At 34.9% G+C, this 19,223-nt stretch overlaps 1 protein-coding gene and 1 non-coding gene across 2 annotated transcripts; one reads left to right on the top strand and one right to left on the bottom strand.

Annotated features, from left to right (window-relative positions):
* Positions 1 to 2,786: 2,786 nt before the first annotated feature.
* On the bottom strand, positions 2,787 to 8,014 carry LOC111468640 (mechanosensitive ion channel protein 1, mitochondrial-like). Its single transcript, XM_023113920.1, has 7 exons — positions 7,771 to 8,014; positions 6,139 to 7,027; positions 5,757 to 6,034; positions 5,307 to 5,407; positions 4,806 to 4,913; positions 3,761 to 3,982; positions 2,787 to 3,081 (listed from the first exon to the last, which is right to left on the bottom strand). Exons 2-7 carry the CDS (start codon positions 6,939 to 6,941, stop codon positions 2,992 to 2,994), a joined length of 1,602 nt encoding a protein of 533 aa, XP_022969688.1. The 5' UTR covers positions 6,942 to 7,027; positions 7,771 to 8,014; the 3' UTR covers positions 2,787 to 2,991.
* Positions 8,015 to 9,516: 1,502 nt separating this feature from the next.
* TRNAV-CAC lies at positions 9,517 to 9,590 on the top strand. The gene has a single exon. It is a non-coding gene; the product is annotated as a tRNA-Val (tRNA).
* Positions 9,591 to 19,223: the final 9,633 nt, after the last annotated feature.

The following is a 19,223-nucleotide window of genomic DNA, read 5'->3' as shown; positions in this document are numbered from 1 at the left end:
GGAAAGCTTGAGGAGGACAATATCTGGTAGCGGTAGATCTAGGCCGTTACAAATGGTGTTAGGACCAGACACGGGACGATGTGCTAGCCTTCTCGCTCTTCTTCAAAGGGGGGTAGACACGAGGCGGTATGCCAGTAAGGGCGTTAGGCTTGAAGGGGGTGGATTTGGTGGCGGTCCCACATTAATCAAGATTGATTGTGGAGTGACTCCATTTAAAACAAAGACTCCAAATTTTGTTTCTAGATCTTCGATAATCTAATTCTATATTATTTTTTTTTGGGTCGATCTGAATTTGATGTAAGAAGGCGTTAATTTCTTTGATTTAAAGGTTCTTGTTTTAACGGTAACCCTAGACAACTTTCTGAATAGACCTGTAATTAACAAATGATAAAACCCTAAATCAATTTAATTTCATTCTAATTGATTGTTCTCGTAAGGAATCATCGTAAGATTTAGATTACTTTGTTGATAGAATATCTAAATATTTGTTTGAGATTCAAATCATTCTACAAATAAGATCGATTATGTTATGCTCGAATCATTCTAAATATATAACCTAAACTACATAAAATACCTTTCGGATAAAATTATAAAAATAAATATTATGTGTATAAAATGGTAAAATTAATATAAAATACATTTTTTTAGAAAAGTAAAACGAACAAAAATAAAAAAATAAAAAATAAAAACGAAAGGGGTAAAATTGGTAAATGAAAATTCCCGAATTATTTTATTTACCAATCGTTGAATTCGAGAATTTTAATGATTGGCTCTAATCATTAACATTCTCGATTCAATGATTATTTGATGAGAATATACTAAAATGCCCATTTGTTGAGTTTCTACTTTCTAGGAACTTTTTTTTGCCAAAATAGGAGTTGGAAGGGTAGAATTGGTAATTAAACAAAGATCGGCGGTTAAATCGTTGACTCTGTCAGTTTTGAAGGGGCCCACGAGAACATGTGGGACCCAAGTCACGTGCAACGGATCAAATTGCGGGCTGCGAAGGCAAACACCGCGACCGTTATGTCCGACAAACGACACCGTTTTGCTTGGGGATTAACTAAAATAGGAATCTAGGATGTTATCCGACCAAGACAAGAATAGAATATTGAAAATTTATTATTATTTTTTTTATTGATTTTTTAATATATAAGTTATTAAAATTTTAATTTTAAAGTATATTTTAAAATTGAAGAAAGAATGATTAAATATAAATTTTAATTTTATGGATTTATTAAGATTTAAAAAATAATAATTTAAAGACATGTGAGACAAAGTTTAAATTTTAATGGATTATTTAATACAAATTTGAAAGCTCATGAATTAATATCGTGAATTTTTTTTCAAAAAAATTGAATCCACATTATCTTGCATTAATATATCATGATTTTAAACTATATATATCTCATACATTTCTATATCATATGCATGGAGATACTTTTCTATTAGGATTAGTACAAACGTATATTTTACGACATTTATGTTCACTATGATATTATGCGAGTCCTTTACCTCCATGGTGTTCGCCATCCCGTTAGCCAGTAGTAGCTTAATGAGGCAGAGCCAAGGGGTATGTGAGCCTACCTAGCGGACCCATGCGTGCGTGCATGAGTTGTGTATAGGGAAGTACTACACATCTAATTCTGTCACGACTGAAAAGTTTCCTAAACCATGCTACAATGTTTTCAAAAGGATAGGTTCTATCATATCACATGTATTTGCATTTTTTCAACCTTGACAGGGAGATTACTTATTGAACATTTCTTAAAATACTTATGTATTTATGAGAGCGTGATGAAGGCCAAAATTTAGTAGTTCCTAAATTAATTCAAGGCTTTATTTATTTTATTTATTTCTATTTGTAATCAAATAAATTAAAAATTTTAAAATAGGTTACCAAAACTTTAAAAAAAACCACATTTAATTATGCCTCATTGTTATTACTATATAAAAAAAAAAAAAAAAAAAAACCCACATTTAGAAAAATATATTCTCTCTAGTTTAAGACTTGGGAGGGTGTGATTCAAATTTTCGATTTTTTGACGACTCTAAATGTGAAAGGAATATTATGCCAATCCAGTACTAAATTTGAAATCTAAATCATGACCGAGAGATTATATTTAGAAATGGATTGAAAAGAAGGACATATACGAAATTTTGTGAAGCTTAAACTCAATTAAGTTTATGTTCTTATCGTTAAACTCTTTGTAACGATTCTACTTTTTCTTTTTAAAATAAGATGGTTATTATATACCGTTAGTTCAATAAAAAAATATCTAAAAATTCATTGTAACTCTAAGATTTGGGATATGGTATTAAGAAAAAAAAAAAAAAAAAAAGTTAAATAAGGTTGCTAGGTAGAGTCTAAAAGTTAAAGCATATTCATCTTACCCTACGACATGAAAGGTCAAAGTAAACATCGTCACGAACCCTTTACCTTTACCACAGTATGATATTAAGACTGTTTTATGCAATTAAGTTATAGCGGACACCCCTATTCAAGCATGAATCTAAACCAATAAAACAAATATTAGATGATTATAAGTGTTAAACACAAAAACATGATTGAAATTGAAAGCATTCAATCAAAGTATTTAATTAATCAAATCAAAGAGTCAAAAAATGCATCTGGTATATAATTGATGTACAAGATAATAATCTATGCATTTATATTAAACTTATCACTGTATAATAAAAGTTAATGATGAAGAAAAAAATATATAGATATGCACACACGTATGTATATAGATATATATATGTACGCCCGTGTGTGTATGTATATATATAATAGTAAGGCAAAATAATTTCGAGAAAATTGTAGAAACACCCTTAAACTGTGTACTCATTTCAATAATATCCCTCGAAAAAAAACATCCTTGAAAATTTATGGCTGTCCAGTCACATCGTGGCATGGGAATAGCTTAGGATCAATCTCCATGAGTATGAGACTTACCTTTCGAAGTACATTTGGCATCTATCACTTGTTCGTCAGTTACCCAAGGTTGCACCATTTTCTTTGATGATCTGTACTGACTGGAGGAGAATATCTTGCTCTGTAGAGAAAAGTTCTTCTTTACCCTACATAAACACAATTTTGAAGTATGAAACTCTAACGTTTGAAGGGACAACAAGTCGAGGAGTTCGAGGAGGATATGATGTTGATGATTGCATGGAGGGAGTCCCACATTAGCTAATTAAGGGAAAGATCATGGGTTTATAAGTAAGGAATACATCACCATTGGTATGCAAAGTCATGAGAGCTTATGCTCAAAGTGGACATTATCATATCATTGTGGAGATCCGCGATTCCTAACATGGTATCAAAGTCATGCTCTTAACTTAGTCATGTCAATAGAATCCTCAAATGTCGAACAAAGAAGTTGGGACCCTCGAGAGTGTAGTCAAAGTGACTCAAGTGTCGAACAAAAGGTGTACTTTGTTCGAGAACTCTCGAGAAAGGAGTTGAGCCTCAATTAAGGGGAGGCTGTGCAAGGGCTCCATAAGCCTTAAGGGAGGCTCTATGGTGTAATTTGTTCGAAGAGAGGATTGTTGAGGATTGCTGGGAGGGAGTCCCATGTTAGTTAATTAAGGGAATGATCATGGATTTATAAGTAAGGAATACATCTCCATTGGTACGAGGGATTTTAGGGAAGCCCAAAGCAAAGCCACGAGAGCTTGCTCAAAATGGAGCATATCATACCATCGTAGAGAGTTGTGATTCCTAGCATATGACACTCAAAATATTAGACTGACTCACCATCCTTTTAAGGTTGCAACCAATTGTCAGCTCTGCATACGAACTTTCAATTTGAGAGAGGAAGCAATAAGGAGCCTCCTTGCCCAAGAATACCTTAGGGTGAGACCTAAGCATACTCTTAATATCATCTGATATCTTAGAAACCGTACTAAAATCAGCAACTTGGAAAGGAATTTTCTTTGTGATTGCACGCCATTGCGCCCGCGACTTATTTATAATTACCTGTAAATATTATAATCCCATTTAACCACACAGTAAAATTGATCAAAATCACCATCTTTAATCCAAGAAATCCATCGCAGTCCTCAGCATAAATTCAAGAAACGGGTTGAAAAATGTGGGACCAAATGAACAAATACCTTCATTACATAATCAGCTAAGAGATTCATGCGAAATCATTAAAACACAACAAATCATATGCCAAAGAAATCCCTGCATGAATTAAAGAATCAAACATAGATTAAATGATCTAGCATTACAGGAAAGTTTGCCGAGTGAAAGATAAGAACAATTGCCATACGTGTCGTGACTATTGACCATCTCCAAGTCCGAAAAGTTGAATATTGGTCGATTTTTCTCTGTACGGGAGCTAAAAATGGTATATTTTTAATAAAATTTATAAAGATATCAAAATGGATAATTAACTTAATTTAGAAATCTACTGGCGAGACTACCAGAAAAATGAAGTTGGACGTATTCACATGCTCTTCATGAGGAAAGGCATCGAGAGGACAACAAATTTACTCTATCTTCTACGCTAATTTCAAATAGAAAGCCAATATCACTTAAATCTCCATGATAACAAATGTATTTAATCATATTATTGGCAACACATCTTCATGACAACAAATGTACTTAATCAAGTTATTTGCCACATATGCATCGTTCGGCTATGGAAACTAATGGTCAAATATGCCTCGACTTTTAGTAAACAATTTAAATAAGGGAAGCATTGAGTTCACGAACAAAAATAAAACGACCATGAAGATAAAATAATTATAAAATCCAAGCACAAAAAAGCAAAAACGAAAAAAAGAAGATTCACCTGGCTAGAAAAGAGAGAATTTGGAACAACGATTGGGAATTTTTCAGCACTTAATAATGATGTCGTCATGAGGCCCATTTCAATCACTTGGCCTTCAATAGCACCAGCCTGCAAATGGAAAATTGCAAATCGTTCGCTTTTGAAGTTGATGAGAAAGAACAAATAGAACAAACTTGCAGAAACAATCTATAAGTTTCCAGCAATTTGTTCAATGCCATCATCTCCCAGTAAATGCAAAGAGAGATCAATGACTGAAAAGTACACATGGATTTGATAGTATACAAAGATGAATGTCATCTAAAAGACCAAGCATCATTGACGTATCAACTTCAGTGACGTTTTTATTAGGAGAATAAGAATGATAGTAGTAAAAGAAGGGGAAAAAAAATGAAGTCCCACTTCAAATATTCCAACTTTTGTGGATTGTATGTGCCCCAACAATGCTAGATACAACTTGGTTCCTTGCCCAAAGCTAAAAGAGAAAAAGTATGATTTACACACCTTAATTGTATCTCCAAGTGAGAAGGGTTGTGAAAACTGCATTGTTAAGCCACTTAAAACATTCCCAAGTATATCCCTCGAAGCAAAAGCAGTGGCCACTCCTGCAAAGAAGTCAGAGATTTAAATCATGCTATACATATTTCGAGTTATTAAAAGTATGCAAGCCTGATTACCGCTCTAAAAATCTAAGCATACCATTACGAAGAACATGATTGTTATCTTGAGCATAACTCCACTCCACAACAATACAAAAAGAGCTACATCGGTAAGGTTTAATAATCAAGAGAAGAGTTTTCTCTCTTTTTTATTTTTATTTGAAAAAAGAATGATGAACAATGTTAAACCTTCGGCCCTACGAATAAACAAATCAAGTGGAGGACACATGACAGCAAACTAGGAATCAGTCAAACGAAAGTAAAACTGCAAAACCATTTGGCAGCAAGCTCTCACCTCCAATGCCACCAACTGTCAACATAGATTGAACAGCCACCCCAGATGCCTCAGCCAAAGCCATTAATCCGATTGCAAATAGGCCAACAGATGAAACTTTGTCGAGGGTAAGTAACTTTTCCCGATCAAGCCCTGAAAAATTTTGGGAGGCCAATGCTCGAGAGAACACATTTGTTTTCCAGCGATAAATAAACCAGACAAGAGAAAGGATGACAGCCCCCCTGCACGCCTGTGATACAAACTCTGATGCTATGGCAGTTGGTGCAACCATCTTGCCACTGCAAATCAAAGTTTAGACATATGTTTCAAGCAAAGATCAAGCACACAGTCAACAAACCATTGTGTAATTAAAGAGAAATATGTTGAAGTTTGAGTCACTAACATTTGAGAAAATGCATAGAAGGTAACAAGATATCTCAAAGGATCCTCTAAGGCACCCCAAAAGCTTTTCTCATAGGGAATTTCCTCAATAGATGTGCTTCCAGAAAGTATGGCAACAGGACTTCGCATTGAATACTTGTGGAATCTCCTCAAAAGCCTAGGCATTACCACCCAAGCCAAAAGAGTAGCAGTTAAGGTCATACCAACAGGAGCAATTTCATTCTTCAGATATGGATGTGAATCTAAGATCTTATCTACATGAGGAGAGAATTCATCAGACACTTCTCTAGCCTTCTGTCCGGTAAAAGATGCTGCATCGACAGCACTCTGCCAGCCATCCTTGACTCTTTCAAGCCAGTCTCTTCCAACATCGGGGGGGTTACTGATATCTGCTTCAACACCAGAAGAAGCTAGTGGAACACCAGTATCTCCAGTAATATCCGCTTTCCTGCTAGAAGTCGATGAATAGAATCGAGGGTTTGACAGATAGGCAAGAGATGTAGGAGGGATAGTGTTCCAATATTTCACTGGTGATGCCGGGGAAAAAGTAGCAATGGGATGTGTACCATAACTTGGTGTGTGTAGACGACATACAGAGGGTGCTCTTATGAAACCAGTACGTGAGACGTTCTTCAAGCTGTGAGATTCATCTTTGTAGTATTGTTTATTTAGAACAACACTCGGTCTAAGAACTCGGTTAACATACTCAGAAATCTTTGTGTAAGACTTGCAATATTGAAATGAGCACGGATTCAAATAAGATTTGGAGGCACTATAAATCGAATTGAGAATGAAAAGCCTCATGCCAACCAGTGATACAATTCAGCACACGTCTAGTAAATTCCGTAAGAACCAAACTGAACTCAAGATTTATCAATTGAGTTCCAAAACTGCAAGAAAAAATATTCAGCTATGGAAATCCAAGAACAAATTGATTCAACATCACAAAGAATTCACAGCGGAGACACATAATAGAAACACAAGCAGCATAATTACTGGCTACAATTACATCCATGTACCCAAAACCATAATCTGGAAGCAAATAAATGGAAGAAAAATGAGAAAAAACATAAAAAAACCGAATCAAATGACTCAAATCACATCTCCTATCCTTGCTACACTGCCAGTAAAACAACAATCAAACACAAGTAACTGTTAAATTGAAACGAAATCTTCTCCAGTATAATCTTGCAACTAGAACATACATCTGCAGAAAGTTCAAATTCACTAACCTGTTATAGAGAAATCTGAATGAAGCAACAATTAGTTCTAATAACCTATTCAACTTGATTCAGATCCTCTCCCCCGTCTCCATCCTTCGGGACTTCCTCTCTATATCTATACTTTCCTTTCACTATTGCAACTCTCCTTTTACTTTTCCCACGTCTTAGTCTCTCGATTCTGCTTTTTCCAACCACCCCCGAATTTTCGAACGTTCTTTACGAGTATCTTTCACCGTTTTTTGTTTATCATTTTGGACCAAACAAATTTAGCAAATTGATGTAATTAAACCAATGGATATAAATAAGATTGAAATTTTCCAGTCAATCAATCAATCAAGCTAGGAATTAAAAAGAAAAAAATCAAACAGGAGAGTATAAATTGGTCGAATAGATAGAGATTCGAAGAATACCAATAACAACAAGAGAGTAGAAGATCGAGGGAGACTGCAGCGGCACGAACGAAAGAAATATCACGGCAGCAGCGGCACGAACGAAAGAAATATCACGGCAGCAGCGGCGGCATTGAAGAGGAGAGAAGCGGCGGCAACACTGAGCTGGCGAAACGGCGGAGGAGACGCCGTGCAGAAGACTAAGGTATGGCGTGGAGAACGAGTCAGGTATCAACTGGGTGAATTCTCTCCGATTAGACAGGATTTTAAATCCAACTAATTTTTAAAAATTATATATATATATATATATATATATATATTTATTTATTTTTTTTTAACAATTTTTAATAATTTATAAATTAACATTTTTTTTATTAAAAACAAAAATTTTAATAAATACTCCAAACCATTCAAACAATTATTACTGTTGGATGATTTATGTGATACGATCATGATCATGATTGTTACATGTGTTATGTGATGTTATGCTATAAATTATACTATGTTGTATTATGTCATGTTATATGTTGATACGATTATGTCATGTTGTGGAACTATATTATAATATCTATAATGCATAAACATCTATATACTTTATAATATACATGTTCACCATGATATTATATGAGCCCTTTTCCTCAAGTGTTCGGTAGTGTGAGCGTGTACTAATTCGGCGAGCCATGTTTAGGAGTACATATATGAATCTATACCTAGTGGGTCTATGTGCGTGTGTGTGGATCGTGTGTACATAAATACTACACATCCATGCACAAACTTAAAAGTGAAGCCTAAGATCATGCATAATGTTTTTATGAAAGAATAAATCTCATCGTATTGCATTTGATTGCATTTTCCCACCCAACCGTGAGGTTTCTTATTTAAAATACTCAAGTCACGTGCTACTCTTATTTTTCAGGTAAAGATAAGACACCCTTATACGGATGACGAAGTCACGCTGAAAACCATGAGATCAAAGTTAGGGTAGTTGCATTTAGCCCCTATAGTACATTAATGGGTATTTTAACCCTGGTGATATACGTGATTTTGGTAATCAGTCATACACCCTTGTATTTGTACAACAAGAATAGTAAAGATCTATCTAACATGAAAGTATGTAAAAGGGGTTCGGAAAGTGCATGCGGTCATAAGCAATACATCTTGGACAAACATGATCGAGACATCCGATATGCGGCTATAGGCACCACGTCTTAGACAAACATGACCATGACACTCGACTCATTTGCGAATTTTGTATTGTCGTGCAAATAACGATAACCAAAGATATTTCTTGAACGTCATATAGTGTAAGCAAGATTATTTAAGAAACAAATTCGAAACCTTAATCAAATCGACCACGTCTACGTGCCAATTACCATCATTTGAATTTTTTGTGGTCCACATGAGTATTCATTAAATGTACTAATGTAGTAGTTTTCAAATTTAAAACATAGTTTTAATACAAGATCCAAATTTTGATTATGTATATCAAATTGAATACCTTCATTATAAATTGTATACTTTTTTTGTATTAAATAGTTAAGAAAAAAAATAATTTACACTCATAGAACACAAATATTCATTTTTAAATCGTGTCCGGATGGTGTAGTTGGTTATCATGCTAGTCTTAAACATTAGAGGTTTTCGTTCAATTTTGGGCTTAGACATTTTTAAAATTAAATATATATATTTTTTTTTGTTAGAATATTGGTATTTTAAGAAATCTCCGTGTTGATTCGACTTCAAAGCATTAATTTGAAGTCTTTGTTCGTCTGGGTGGTGTAGTCGGTTATCACGCTAGTCTCACACACTAGAGATTCCTAGTTCAAACCCAGGCTCAAACATTTTTAAAATTAAATATTTACTTTTTTCTTAGAACATTCTAGCTTAATAAATCTCTCGATATATGAGTGTTGATTCGACTTCAAAGCATTAATTTGGAGTATTTGCTTGTTTGGGTGGTGTAGTTGGTTATCATGCTAATCTCACACACTAGAGGTCCTTAGTTCAAATCTTGGCTTAGACATTTTTAAAATTAAATATATACTTTTTTCTTAGAACATTCATAGCTAAGAAATCTCTCGATATATGAGTGTTGATTTGACTTTAAAGCGTTAATTTAGAATCTTTGCTTGTTTGGGTGGTGTAGTTGGTTATCATGCTAGTCTTACAAACTAGAGGTCTCGGTTCTAACCTAGGTTTAGACATTTTTAAAATTAAATATTTACTTTTTTCTTAGAACATGTTGATTCGACTTTAAGGCGTTAATTTGGAGTCTTTGCTTTTCTGAATGGTGTAGTTGGTTATCATGCTAGTCTCACACACTAGAGGTCCCCGGTTTATACCCGGGCTCAGACATTTTTTAAATTATAATTTTACTTAATGAATTATGTTGCTCATGAAATTCTAGGAGAAGACTCAATATGACATGGTTATGTTACATATGAAATTTGGAGATCATTAGATTATGATAACGGGCTTATGTCATGTTGTAAATGGATTACACAAAGTTACAAGGTCATTGGAATATGTTCGAAGAATTAAACCGAGATTTGAGGCAAGACATTTTATAAAAAATCAAGATTTTTATGAATACTCAGTGACGAGTTGCTTAGGAAAGAATTATGCCTACAAAGAAATGTCTGTGAAATATATAGATTATAACATACTTTTTAAGAATTTTTCTTAGTTGTGTTTCCAGACTTAACAAATATCTCTTAGAATGAGAACCTGAGTTATTCTAAGATTAGAGCACTTGGTAAGACGAAAGTTTCTTTTAGAGACATGATGTAACCACGGGAATAATAATAATAAATAAATGATAATGGTAATAATAATAGTAACAATAACAAATAAGTAAATAATAATAATTTTTTAAAAAAATGGCAACCGATCCCTCTTGCTCTTCACCATCACAACTCTTTCCGAATTATCCCTCCTCAACCAATTCCCCTATGGAAACTCTATGACCTCTCCCTCTCATTCTTCAGTGTATCCCAGTTCGACTATGAAGTCGTTGCTCCTCTCTGCTCGATAGTTTCGCTACGCCCACACTCCTCCACAACAACGACAGCACTTCCTCCAACGGCTCTATTGCTCTAGCAGCGTCGTATTCAGCCTCAAGTGGTTTTGACCTACGAGCTAGCTGGAGACGAGATTTCCTGGCAGCGGTTTCATCTGCACAACAGTACAGTGCTTTTTGGGAGGTTGACAATGTGAGAATCTCACATTGATTGGGGGAGGAGAATGAAACACCCTTTATAAGAGTGTGCAAACATTTACGTGGCAAACGAGTTTTAAAGTCTTGAGGAGAAGCCCGAAAGAGAAAACCCAAAAAAGACATATCTGCTAGCGGTGGACTTGGGCCATTACAAATGGGATTAGAGCAAGACACTAGACGATGTGTCAGCGCCCCGAAGAGGGTAGACATGAGGCGGTGTGCCAATAAGAACGCTAGGCCCCCAAGGGGGGTGGATTGTGAGATGGTATCAGAGCCAAACACTAGACGATGTGTCAACGAAGAGGCTCTTCCCCGAAGTGGGTAGATATGAGGTGGTGTGCCAGTAACGACGCTGGGTCCCGAAAGGGGTGGATTTGGTGGGGGTTCCACATCGGTTGGAGAAAAGAACGAGTGTCAGCGAGAACGCTGGGCCCCAAAGAGAGGTGGGTTGTGAGATGGTATCAGAGCCCGACACCAGACAATGACGATGTGCCAACCCAAGTAAATATTGTTTTCCATAGAATGGAATGTAGGAGAGAGAATTTACCCATAGAGTTCTTGGACTCTATTCTCACGAAATATGCCGGAATGGAGAGGAATGGAGACAAAGATAGTAGAAATGCAGATTGAACATGAGAAATCGATGATGCAAATGCAAGCGGATGCATTTCAGAATCAAATGCAGATTTTGTAGATGTTTGGGGTTTTTGCAACATACTAGTGAATTGGATAATGGGAAGCCATTTGTGTGAAGGTTGACTTGATTTCAAAGTTCAAAAATCGAACTTTCGTTAAATATAAATTGGTGACACTCGCTTAAGCATCAAGTAAGTGACCCTTCTGTCGTAGGTTATGAGTGTATGTTACATGTTGCCATGTACTCGTGGCTTCGCACGTGTCATAAATTTTTATGTTTAGACCACTATGATTTAATACGTAAATGTTATACAATGTGAACATTATGCTGTCTTTGGATGAATTGATATGCGTTATGTTATGCTCGGATTGCATTAAATGACTGTTATGAATACCTACTGTATGATTTGCACATTATGAACTGTTATGTTGGAAGCATGAAAACATTACTTTATGCCTTGTGAATTGCATGTATAGTATGATATGAATGACTTGAATGACGATAAATAACATGAAATATAACTCCGATATAAATATGAATGAGAAATGATATGATATGAGAAATATAACGCCGTCGTTGTTTTCGCATGTTCTTATATTATATCCCTGATAAGGGGTCACTTGCTTAAGATTTTTTTTTTTTTTAAAAAAAAAAATACTCAAGCCTCAAGCTACTTTTATTTCAAGTTAATGCAAAACATTCATGTACGACTGACGACAACATCGCAACTCGAGACCATGACACATGCATAGGCTAATCACATTTATTTTCTTAGACTTCGGCTAGAATAAGATGTTTTTAATTTAAATGTTTATTTAGTCTTTTGTTATGTCGTTTTAAAAATATTTTCAAAACACGTAAATTCATGGCTGTGTTTTAAGATGAATGTGATGTTCTATGAAAGTTTAAATGAAATATTTTGTAGTTTATGATATGTATACCGTAACGACCTTAAATTAAGCAGAAAATTTTAGATCGTTACATGCACACTAGAGGTTATCGGTTCACCTAGAACACAAATATTTTTCAAATTATAATTTTACTTTTTCCTCCAAATATTTTTAGTATAAGAAATCTCTCAAAATATAAGTGTTAATTCGACTTCAAAGTGTTATTTTGAAATCACACACTAGAGGTCCTTGGTTCAAGCAGTGTTCTTCCCTACGATATTCTCACTTTAAGAAATCCCTTGAAATGAACTCTCCTCGATTCAAACTCGGGCTCAAACATTTTTAAAATTATAATCGACTTTAAAGCATTATTTAGGATTTAAATCTCTGCACCAGTACTTTACCCCTAGATGTCAGTCACCTAGCTCTCGGTTCGAGTGGCATTTTACCCCTAACCACAACTCATCCGCTCATTCTTCAACATGGACCTCCACTTAATTTCACGCCTAACCACATTCTCACTTTAAAAAGTCTCATAAGTGGTTATCAGATGTTTTTAAAATTATAGTGAACATTCTCAGTGTATGAAATCTCTCGAAATATGAGTGTCGATTCAACTTCAAAGCGTTAATTTGATATATCATCTTGTTCAAGTGGTGTAGTTGGTTATCACGCTAGTCTTAGACACTAGAAGTTCTCATTTCAAACATGGGGTTAGATATTTTTAAAACTATTGGTTCTATCATTTCATTTTAAACCGAGCATAAATTGAAATATCTGACTGTGACCTTTTAATATTATAAATTATTAGATATATTTACTCCATCAAATTAATTTTAAATAGGTTTATTAATTTTATTGTTTAGACTCTAAAACAATTAACACAGAGAAATCAAAATTTTTATAATATATAATTTTGAATAATTTTTAAAATAATTAAAAAAAAAAAAAGAATAAATAAGAGAGAGCTAATACTGTGAAGCCCAATAGAGGCTGGTGATGGATATGTTGGCCCATTTACTAAAGAGATACGGCTCATTTAAGGCCCACCGACCAATCTTTTAAATATGGCTAACAAAGCCCAGTTAGTAGCAAATCTAGCAAAAATATTAAGAATTTATACATATGGTAAAAATTGTAAAAAAAAAAAAAAAAAAAATTATCGATCTTGGTCGTCCTTTACTAGGGTAGTAAATAAAATTAATTACTCACTTGCCATCGTTTAATAAAAATATAATTTCACGTGACATCCTCGTAAAGTATAGGTTTCTATCAAATATGTCGATAATTTATGGATGTACATGAGCTTCTCTTATGGGTTGCAATAGTAGGGATGATCGGATATGACTATTCAACCAAACCTCTAATTAAGTTTAGGGTTTTCTCCCTTCCTCTCTAAGCTTCCTCTTAGTCCTTATCCTCAAGATCGCTCTCATTCAGATGTAGTCTCGGTTCATTCATGTATCTCTCATTTACTTGGGTGTCACATACTCACCAACTTCCGCCTTGGTTTGTCCTCGAACCACATCTTACTTGGAGAGGTACCACTTTGATACCATTTGTAACGACCCATGTCCATGGAATCTAGATTCGACATTTGATGTCCCCGATATTCTCCTTCATCCTCTTCGACATAGTCACGTTACTCATTCATCAGTTCTAAGAATGAAGATTGTTCTCATAGGGCAACACAAGTGTTGTAACAGCCTAAATTCATCGCTAGCAGATATTGTCCTCTTTAGGCTTTCCCTTTCGGGAAGGTTTCTACACCCTTATAAAAGGTAGTTTGTTCTCCTCTCCAACCAATGTAGGACATCACAATTCACCCCTTCCAAGACCCAACGTCCTTACAGGCACACCACCTCGTGTCTACCCCCCTTCGGAGAACAGCGAGAAAGTTGGCACATTGTCCGGTGTGTGGCTCTATTACCATTTGTAACGGCCCCGATCCGTTTTTCCTTTCAGACTTCCCCTCAAGGATTTAAAACGTGTTTGCTAAGAGAAGGTTTTCACACTCTTATAAAGGGTGTTTTGGTTTCCAAACCCTTATAAAGGGTGTTCTGTTCTCCTCCCAACCAGTGTGGGACATCACAAGTCTTTCCAGCATGCTTTGTTCTCACTCACATGCATCCTAAGAAAATCACAAGAGGTCACCTAATATATAATTGTTCCAACTAAAGCACACTTAACCATAGAGTTCCTATAATTGAGCCATAAAAAAAAAATGTGAACCTTGCTGGTATAGGTAGTATAGGTAGAACTTTCAATTCTTTTACACATTCCTTAATCATCCTATAATCACGATTACTCTCAATTCAAACGTGGTCTTAGTTCATTCATGTACTCTTTCTTCATTCACACAAATTAAAAAAAAAAACTTAAAAATATAAAGAAAAATTGAAAGAATTTAAAGTGAGTTTCTAGAAATTCAATCATTTCACATGGTGTTAGATCCTAATTCCAATTTGTTTTCTCTATTGAGAATATGTCGGTTAACTATAACTCTTCATGCTCGAGATTCAGATCAAGATTTGAAATTTGAAATTTGAATTCGACATCGACATTCTCCTACAACATGACTTGATTATTTTTAAGAGTGAAGAATATTCCCACAAACTAACGTAGATTATTTTAGAATACTTTGTTTTTAGTCATATATTTTTTTTAAGAGTGTTCAAAAAATTCAATGACCCGAAAAACTCGATCAACCCAACCCATACGGTTTGGGTTGTTTTATGAACTTATCTAGGTTCAGTTGGGTTAGGTTCAGTTGGGTTAGGTTCAAATAAATGAAAAGTTTATAAATTGAGTTGGTTGATGGGTTTCCCTAAAACTAGATTGGGTTGAATGGAACCAACCAAAATTTATTGTTAATTTTAAAATATACATTTTTTATCCCGATACAATTACACACACATATATATATATATATTTTATTTGATTTCAAATTTTTTTTTTTTATTATTTATTCTCCAACAACTCTTCAAAATAATTTTTAACTATTTGGAAGGTAATTTTTCAACGTATATTTTGAAGTCCTAATTTAAATAGATATTTTACGAACTAACAGTTTACTTTTACTAAAAATAAAATTTTAAATAAATATAATTTTTAAATGTTTGGAAGGTCATTTTTCAACATATATTTTGACTAATAAATAAATAGATATTTTGGTTTTAAATAAGTATAATTTTTTTTAACTATTTGGAAGATAATTCAACATATAGATATCCTCGCGTTCTTCCGGATCCTCTCGTACTAGGGAAAGATCCTCTCAATGCTCTACGCCCACAACGGATATGGACCGAACTGTATCACGACGTTCTGAACCCAGCTCACTTACTGCTTTAATGGGCGAACAACCCAACCATTGGAACATACTATAACCCAGGTGGCGAAGAACTAACATTGAGGTGTCAAACCTTTCCGTCGATATGAGCTCTTGGAGAAGATCAACCTGTTATCCCTAGAGTAACTTTTATCCATTGAGCGACGACCCTTCCACTCGCACTGTCGGATTGCTAAGGCCGACTTTCGTCCGTGCTCGACGGGTGAGCCTTGAGTCAAGCTCCATTCTGTTTTTGCACTCGATAACCAATCTCCTTCTGGCTCGAGGAAACCTTTGCACACCTCCATTACCCACTAAACTATTTTGCTTTTACTAAAATCAAAATTTTAAATAAATGATTCGAACACCCAAACCAACCCAACTCAACCCAAAATATTTATTGTTAGGTTGAGTTGAATTCATTATTTAATGAGGGTTGTGTGGGTTAAAAAAAGTTTACAACCCGAACAATTGAATTGAGTCTAGAGAATCTCCCAACCCAACCGACCCAACCCAACCCACGAACATAGGATTATTTTAAGCCGAACATGCATAACTTTTAAGTCTTAATAACTGAGCTACCAAAAAGAAAAGTGTACTTTGTTTATATAGATAGTAACACTCAATTCTTGTATCAATTTTCTTAACCATTATCTCATATCATCAATATCACTCTTATTTGAACATGGTCACGATTCATCAATGTACCCCTCCTTTTGTTGATTTCACGTGCTGATCGATCATCTAATTTCGTTCTTCCTAAATATCTTCATCTCCAATCAATCATAGAAGGGTGTGAAATAGGGGCCATGTCAAATTAGAAACAAAATCAAATTATCACAAGTTTGAATGAGAATTGCCAAAAGAATTAGGGAAACAAAATCAAACAAAAACGTGATTCATAAGATGGAGAGAAAGAGTAAAACCTTTGCATTCAAGAACTTGCATTGCATGACAAATGATTCCTTATGGACCCATAAGAGTGTGGAAAGCAAGAAAAGCAAAACCCTAAAGTTTGAAACTTTCATACTTCTAAACCACAAGAGACGTTCTTCGAGGGAGTACGATGATGGTTTCCAAAATGTCGTGTCAAAGGCATTTGTCTTTGACACTCAACTATGTGTTGTTTTAATTGACTATCTTAATGAATAAAGGTCAATGGGTTTGAATTTGAATGTGAAAATCTTATGGTAATGAATGTAAGATGAGGAATCTAATTAATAAAACGTGTTCTTTGTGTCACATAGATGTTTTCTTTGAACGTGGTAGGGATCAAGAAGAGACGAGAAATGGTTTCGCGTATAAATTTGACTATGGGTTTGTTTAGGTGTGAACAGTGGAGGGACTCGTAAGAGGTTTAGATCTTCATAATTCGTTTGGGTGGTATATATTATTCGATGAGTATGAATATTGGATATCTAACAGTTAATTTAAGTATGAGGCTCTGAGGCCTATGAAGCCCTCAAACAACCTTTCCTTAATTGAGGCTCGACTCCTTTCTCTAGAGCCCTCGAACAAAGTATATCCTTTGTTTGACTCTTAAGTCACTTTTGACTATACCTTCGAAGCTTACAACTTCTTTGTTCGACATTTGATGATTATATTGACATGATTAAGTTAAAGGCATGACTTTGATACCATGTTCAGTCCACTTTGAGCATTAGCTCTCATGACTTTGCTTTGGGCTTCTCCAAAGGGTCTCAGACATCAATGGAGATGTATTCCTTACTTATAAACCTATGATCATTCCCTAAATTAGCTAATGTGGAACTCCCTCCCAACCGTCCTCAACACTATACATATCAGAAATCATCAATATAAACCTCTAGCCGATATTTCTCTTAACATTTTCTCTCTCTCTCGTTCTTCGTGTTCTTCATCTGCTTAAACTTTTGAATCAAAGAGTAACGGATTCTAATCTAACCTAGCATAAAAACCGACCCACTTCGTAAGAAAAAAGAATTCGATAGGGAATCTAATGAATAAGAATGTGTGGGTTTTTTTTGTGTGTTGTTTGTGTGTATGTGAACAAAATGTGTCATATTTTTCAGCTTTTTGGGTGCCAATGGGAAAAGGATGAATGTCTTCCAACTTTTAAAATAATCACAATATCTCTCTCTTTTCTTTCTGGTCGCATACCCAAAAGTAGATTCTTCTTTTTTAGGGTTGGTAAAATTGAGTGGAGTTGTTGCTACTTTTTACCTCCCCATGCTCGTAGAGAGAATTTAATATGTTCGACCGGATTTAAGTTATACTTCCATCGAGCGGTTAGTGGCTAAAATCTCTGAGGTTAGTCAAAATGAAAAACCACCAAAAGTCACGGCCACCTAAGTACGTATACGCACGATATTTTGTGTAACAGCCAAGCACACCGCTGGCAGATATTGTCCTCTTTGGACTTTTTCTTTCGGGCTTCCCCTCAAGGCTTTAAAACGCGTCTACTAGGGAAAGGTTTCCACATACTTATAAAAGGTGTTACGTTCTCCTTTCCAACCAATGCGGGATTGTGAGATCTCACATTTTGGCTCCCCCTCTCGTATGTCACAAGTTAGGTCAGCCATAAACTAAAAATTTTGCGTGAGTGGCGAGAGTCACGGTCGATATTTTTCAACGTTGTTGTAGGGAATGTTCAAATTCGATAATTTTGACTCAAATTTCAAAGACAAAAAGCCTATAGCAGTCTTAAAATTGAAAGCCTAATTTGTAAACCCTAGTTGGGTCGTTTGAAGTATGCACGTGAAAAAGAGTGAATAAAACTGTACGTATGAGCTTAAAACCGAAACCCTAATTGGTATTCCACCAGTTAAGTAAGAAATAAACTAAAAATTTTACGAGAGTGGCGAGAATCAGGTAAGATATTTCTGGGACATGGTAGTGAATTTTCCCTACACTCGAGTCATGAGATTCTATTGCGTTTTCGAAAACCTAAAAGCTCAAAGCATTCCAGTTATGGAGATGAAGAGACACTCCTAGTTACCAAGTATCTCGCTTATACATTTTAGAGAACCTCAATATTGCTTAGAATCAAGCTAAGTCTAAAGAGGTTTTTTCTTTTGCATACTCTTCCAACAAGAGTACTCTTTTCCTAATCTCATTAGTCGCCCTGATGAAAATACGTCAACGTGCTAATTTTCATGATTCTTTTATGATCCGATCTTTTTATTACTTATTACTACGACTCATTTTCGTCTTCTACAAAAGGTCAATTTATATATAATAATTGTATTGTAGCGGATACCCATCACTTTATTGGTCACATTTTTCGAGAAGATATCAATCATTGTCTAAACGATGAATGACTGAATGTCAGACTTCTATAATGTTTAAACTAAAAGAAAACCGATAATATTTTATTTAAAAAAACACTTTTGAATTATCAAAATTTTCATTAATACCCTTCAA

Source organism: Cucurbita maxima, unplaced genomic scaffold (assembly GCF_002738345.1).
Source record: "Cucurbita maxima cultivar Rimu unplaced genomic scaffold, Cmax_1.0 Cma_Scf00037, whole genome shotgun sequence".
Taxonomy (NCBI): domain Eukaryota; kingdom Viridiplantae; phylum Streptophyta; class Magnoliopsida; order Cucurbitales; family Cucurbitaceae; genus Cucurbita; species Cucurbita maxima.
This window is presented reverse-complemented; position numbering and strand designations above follow the sequence as displayed.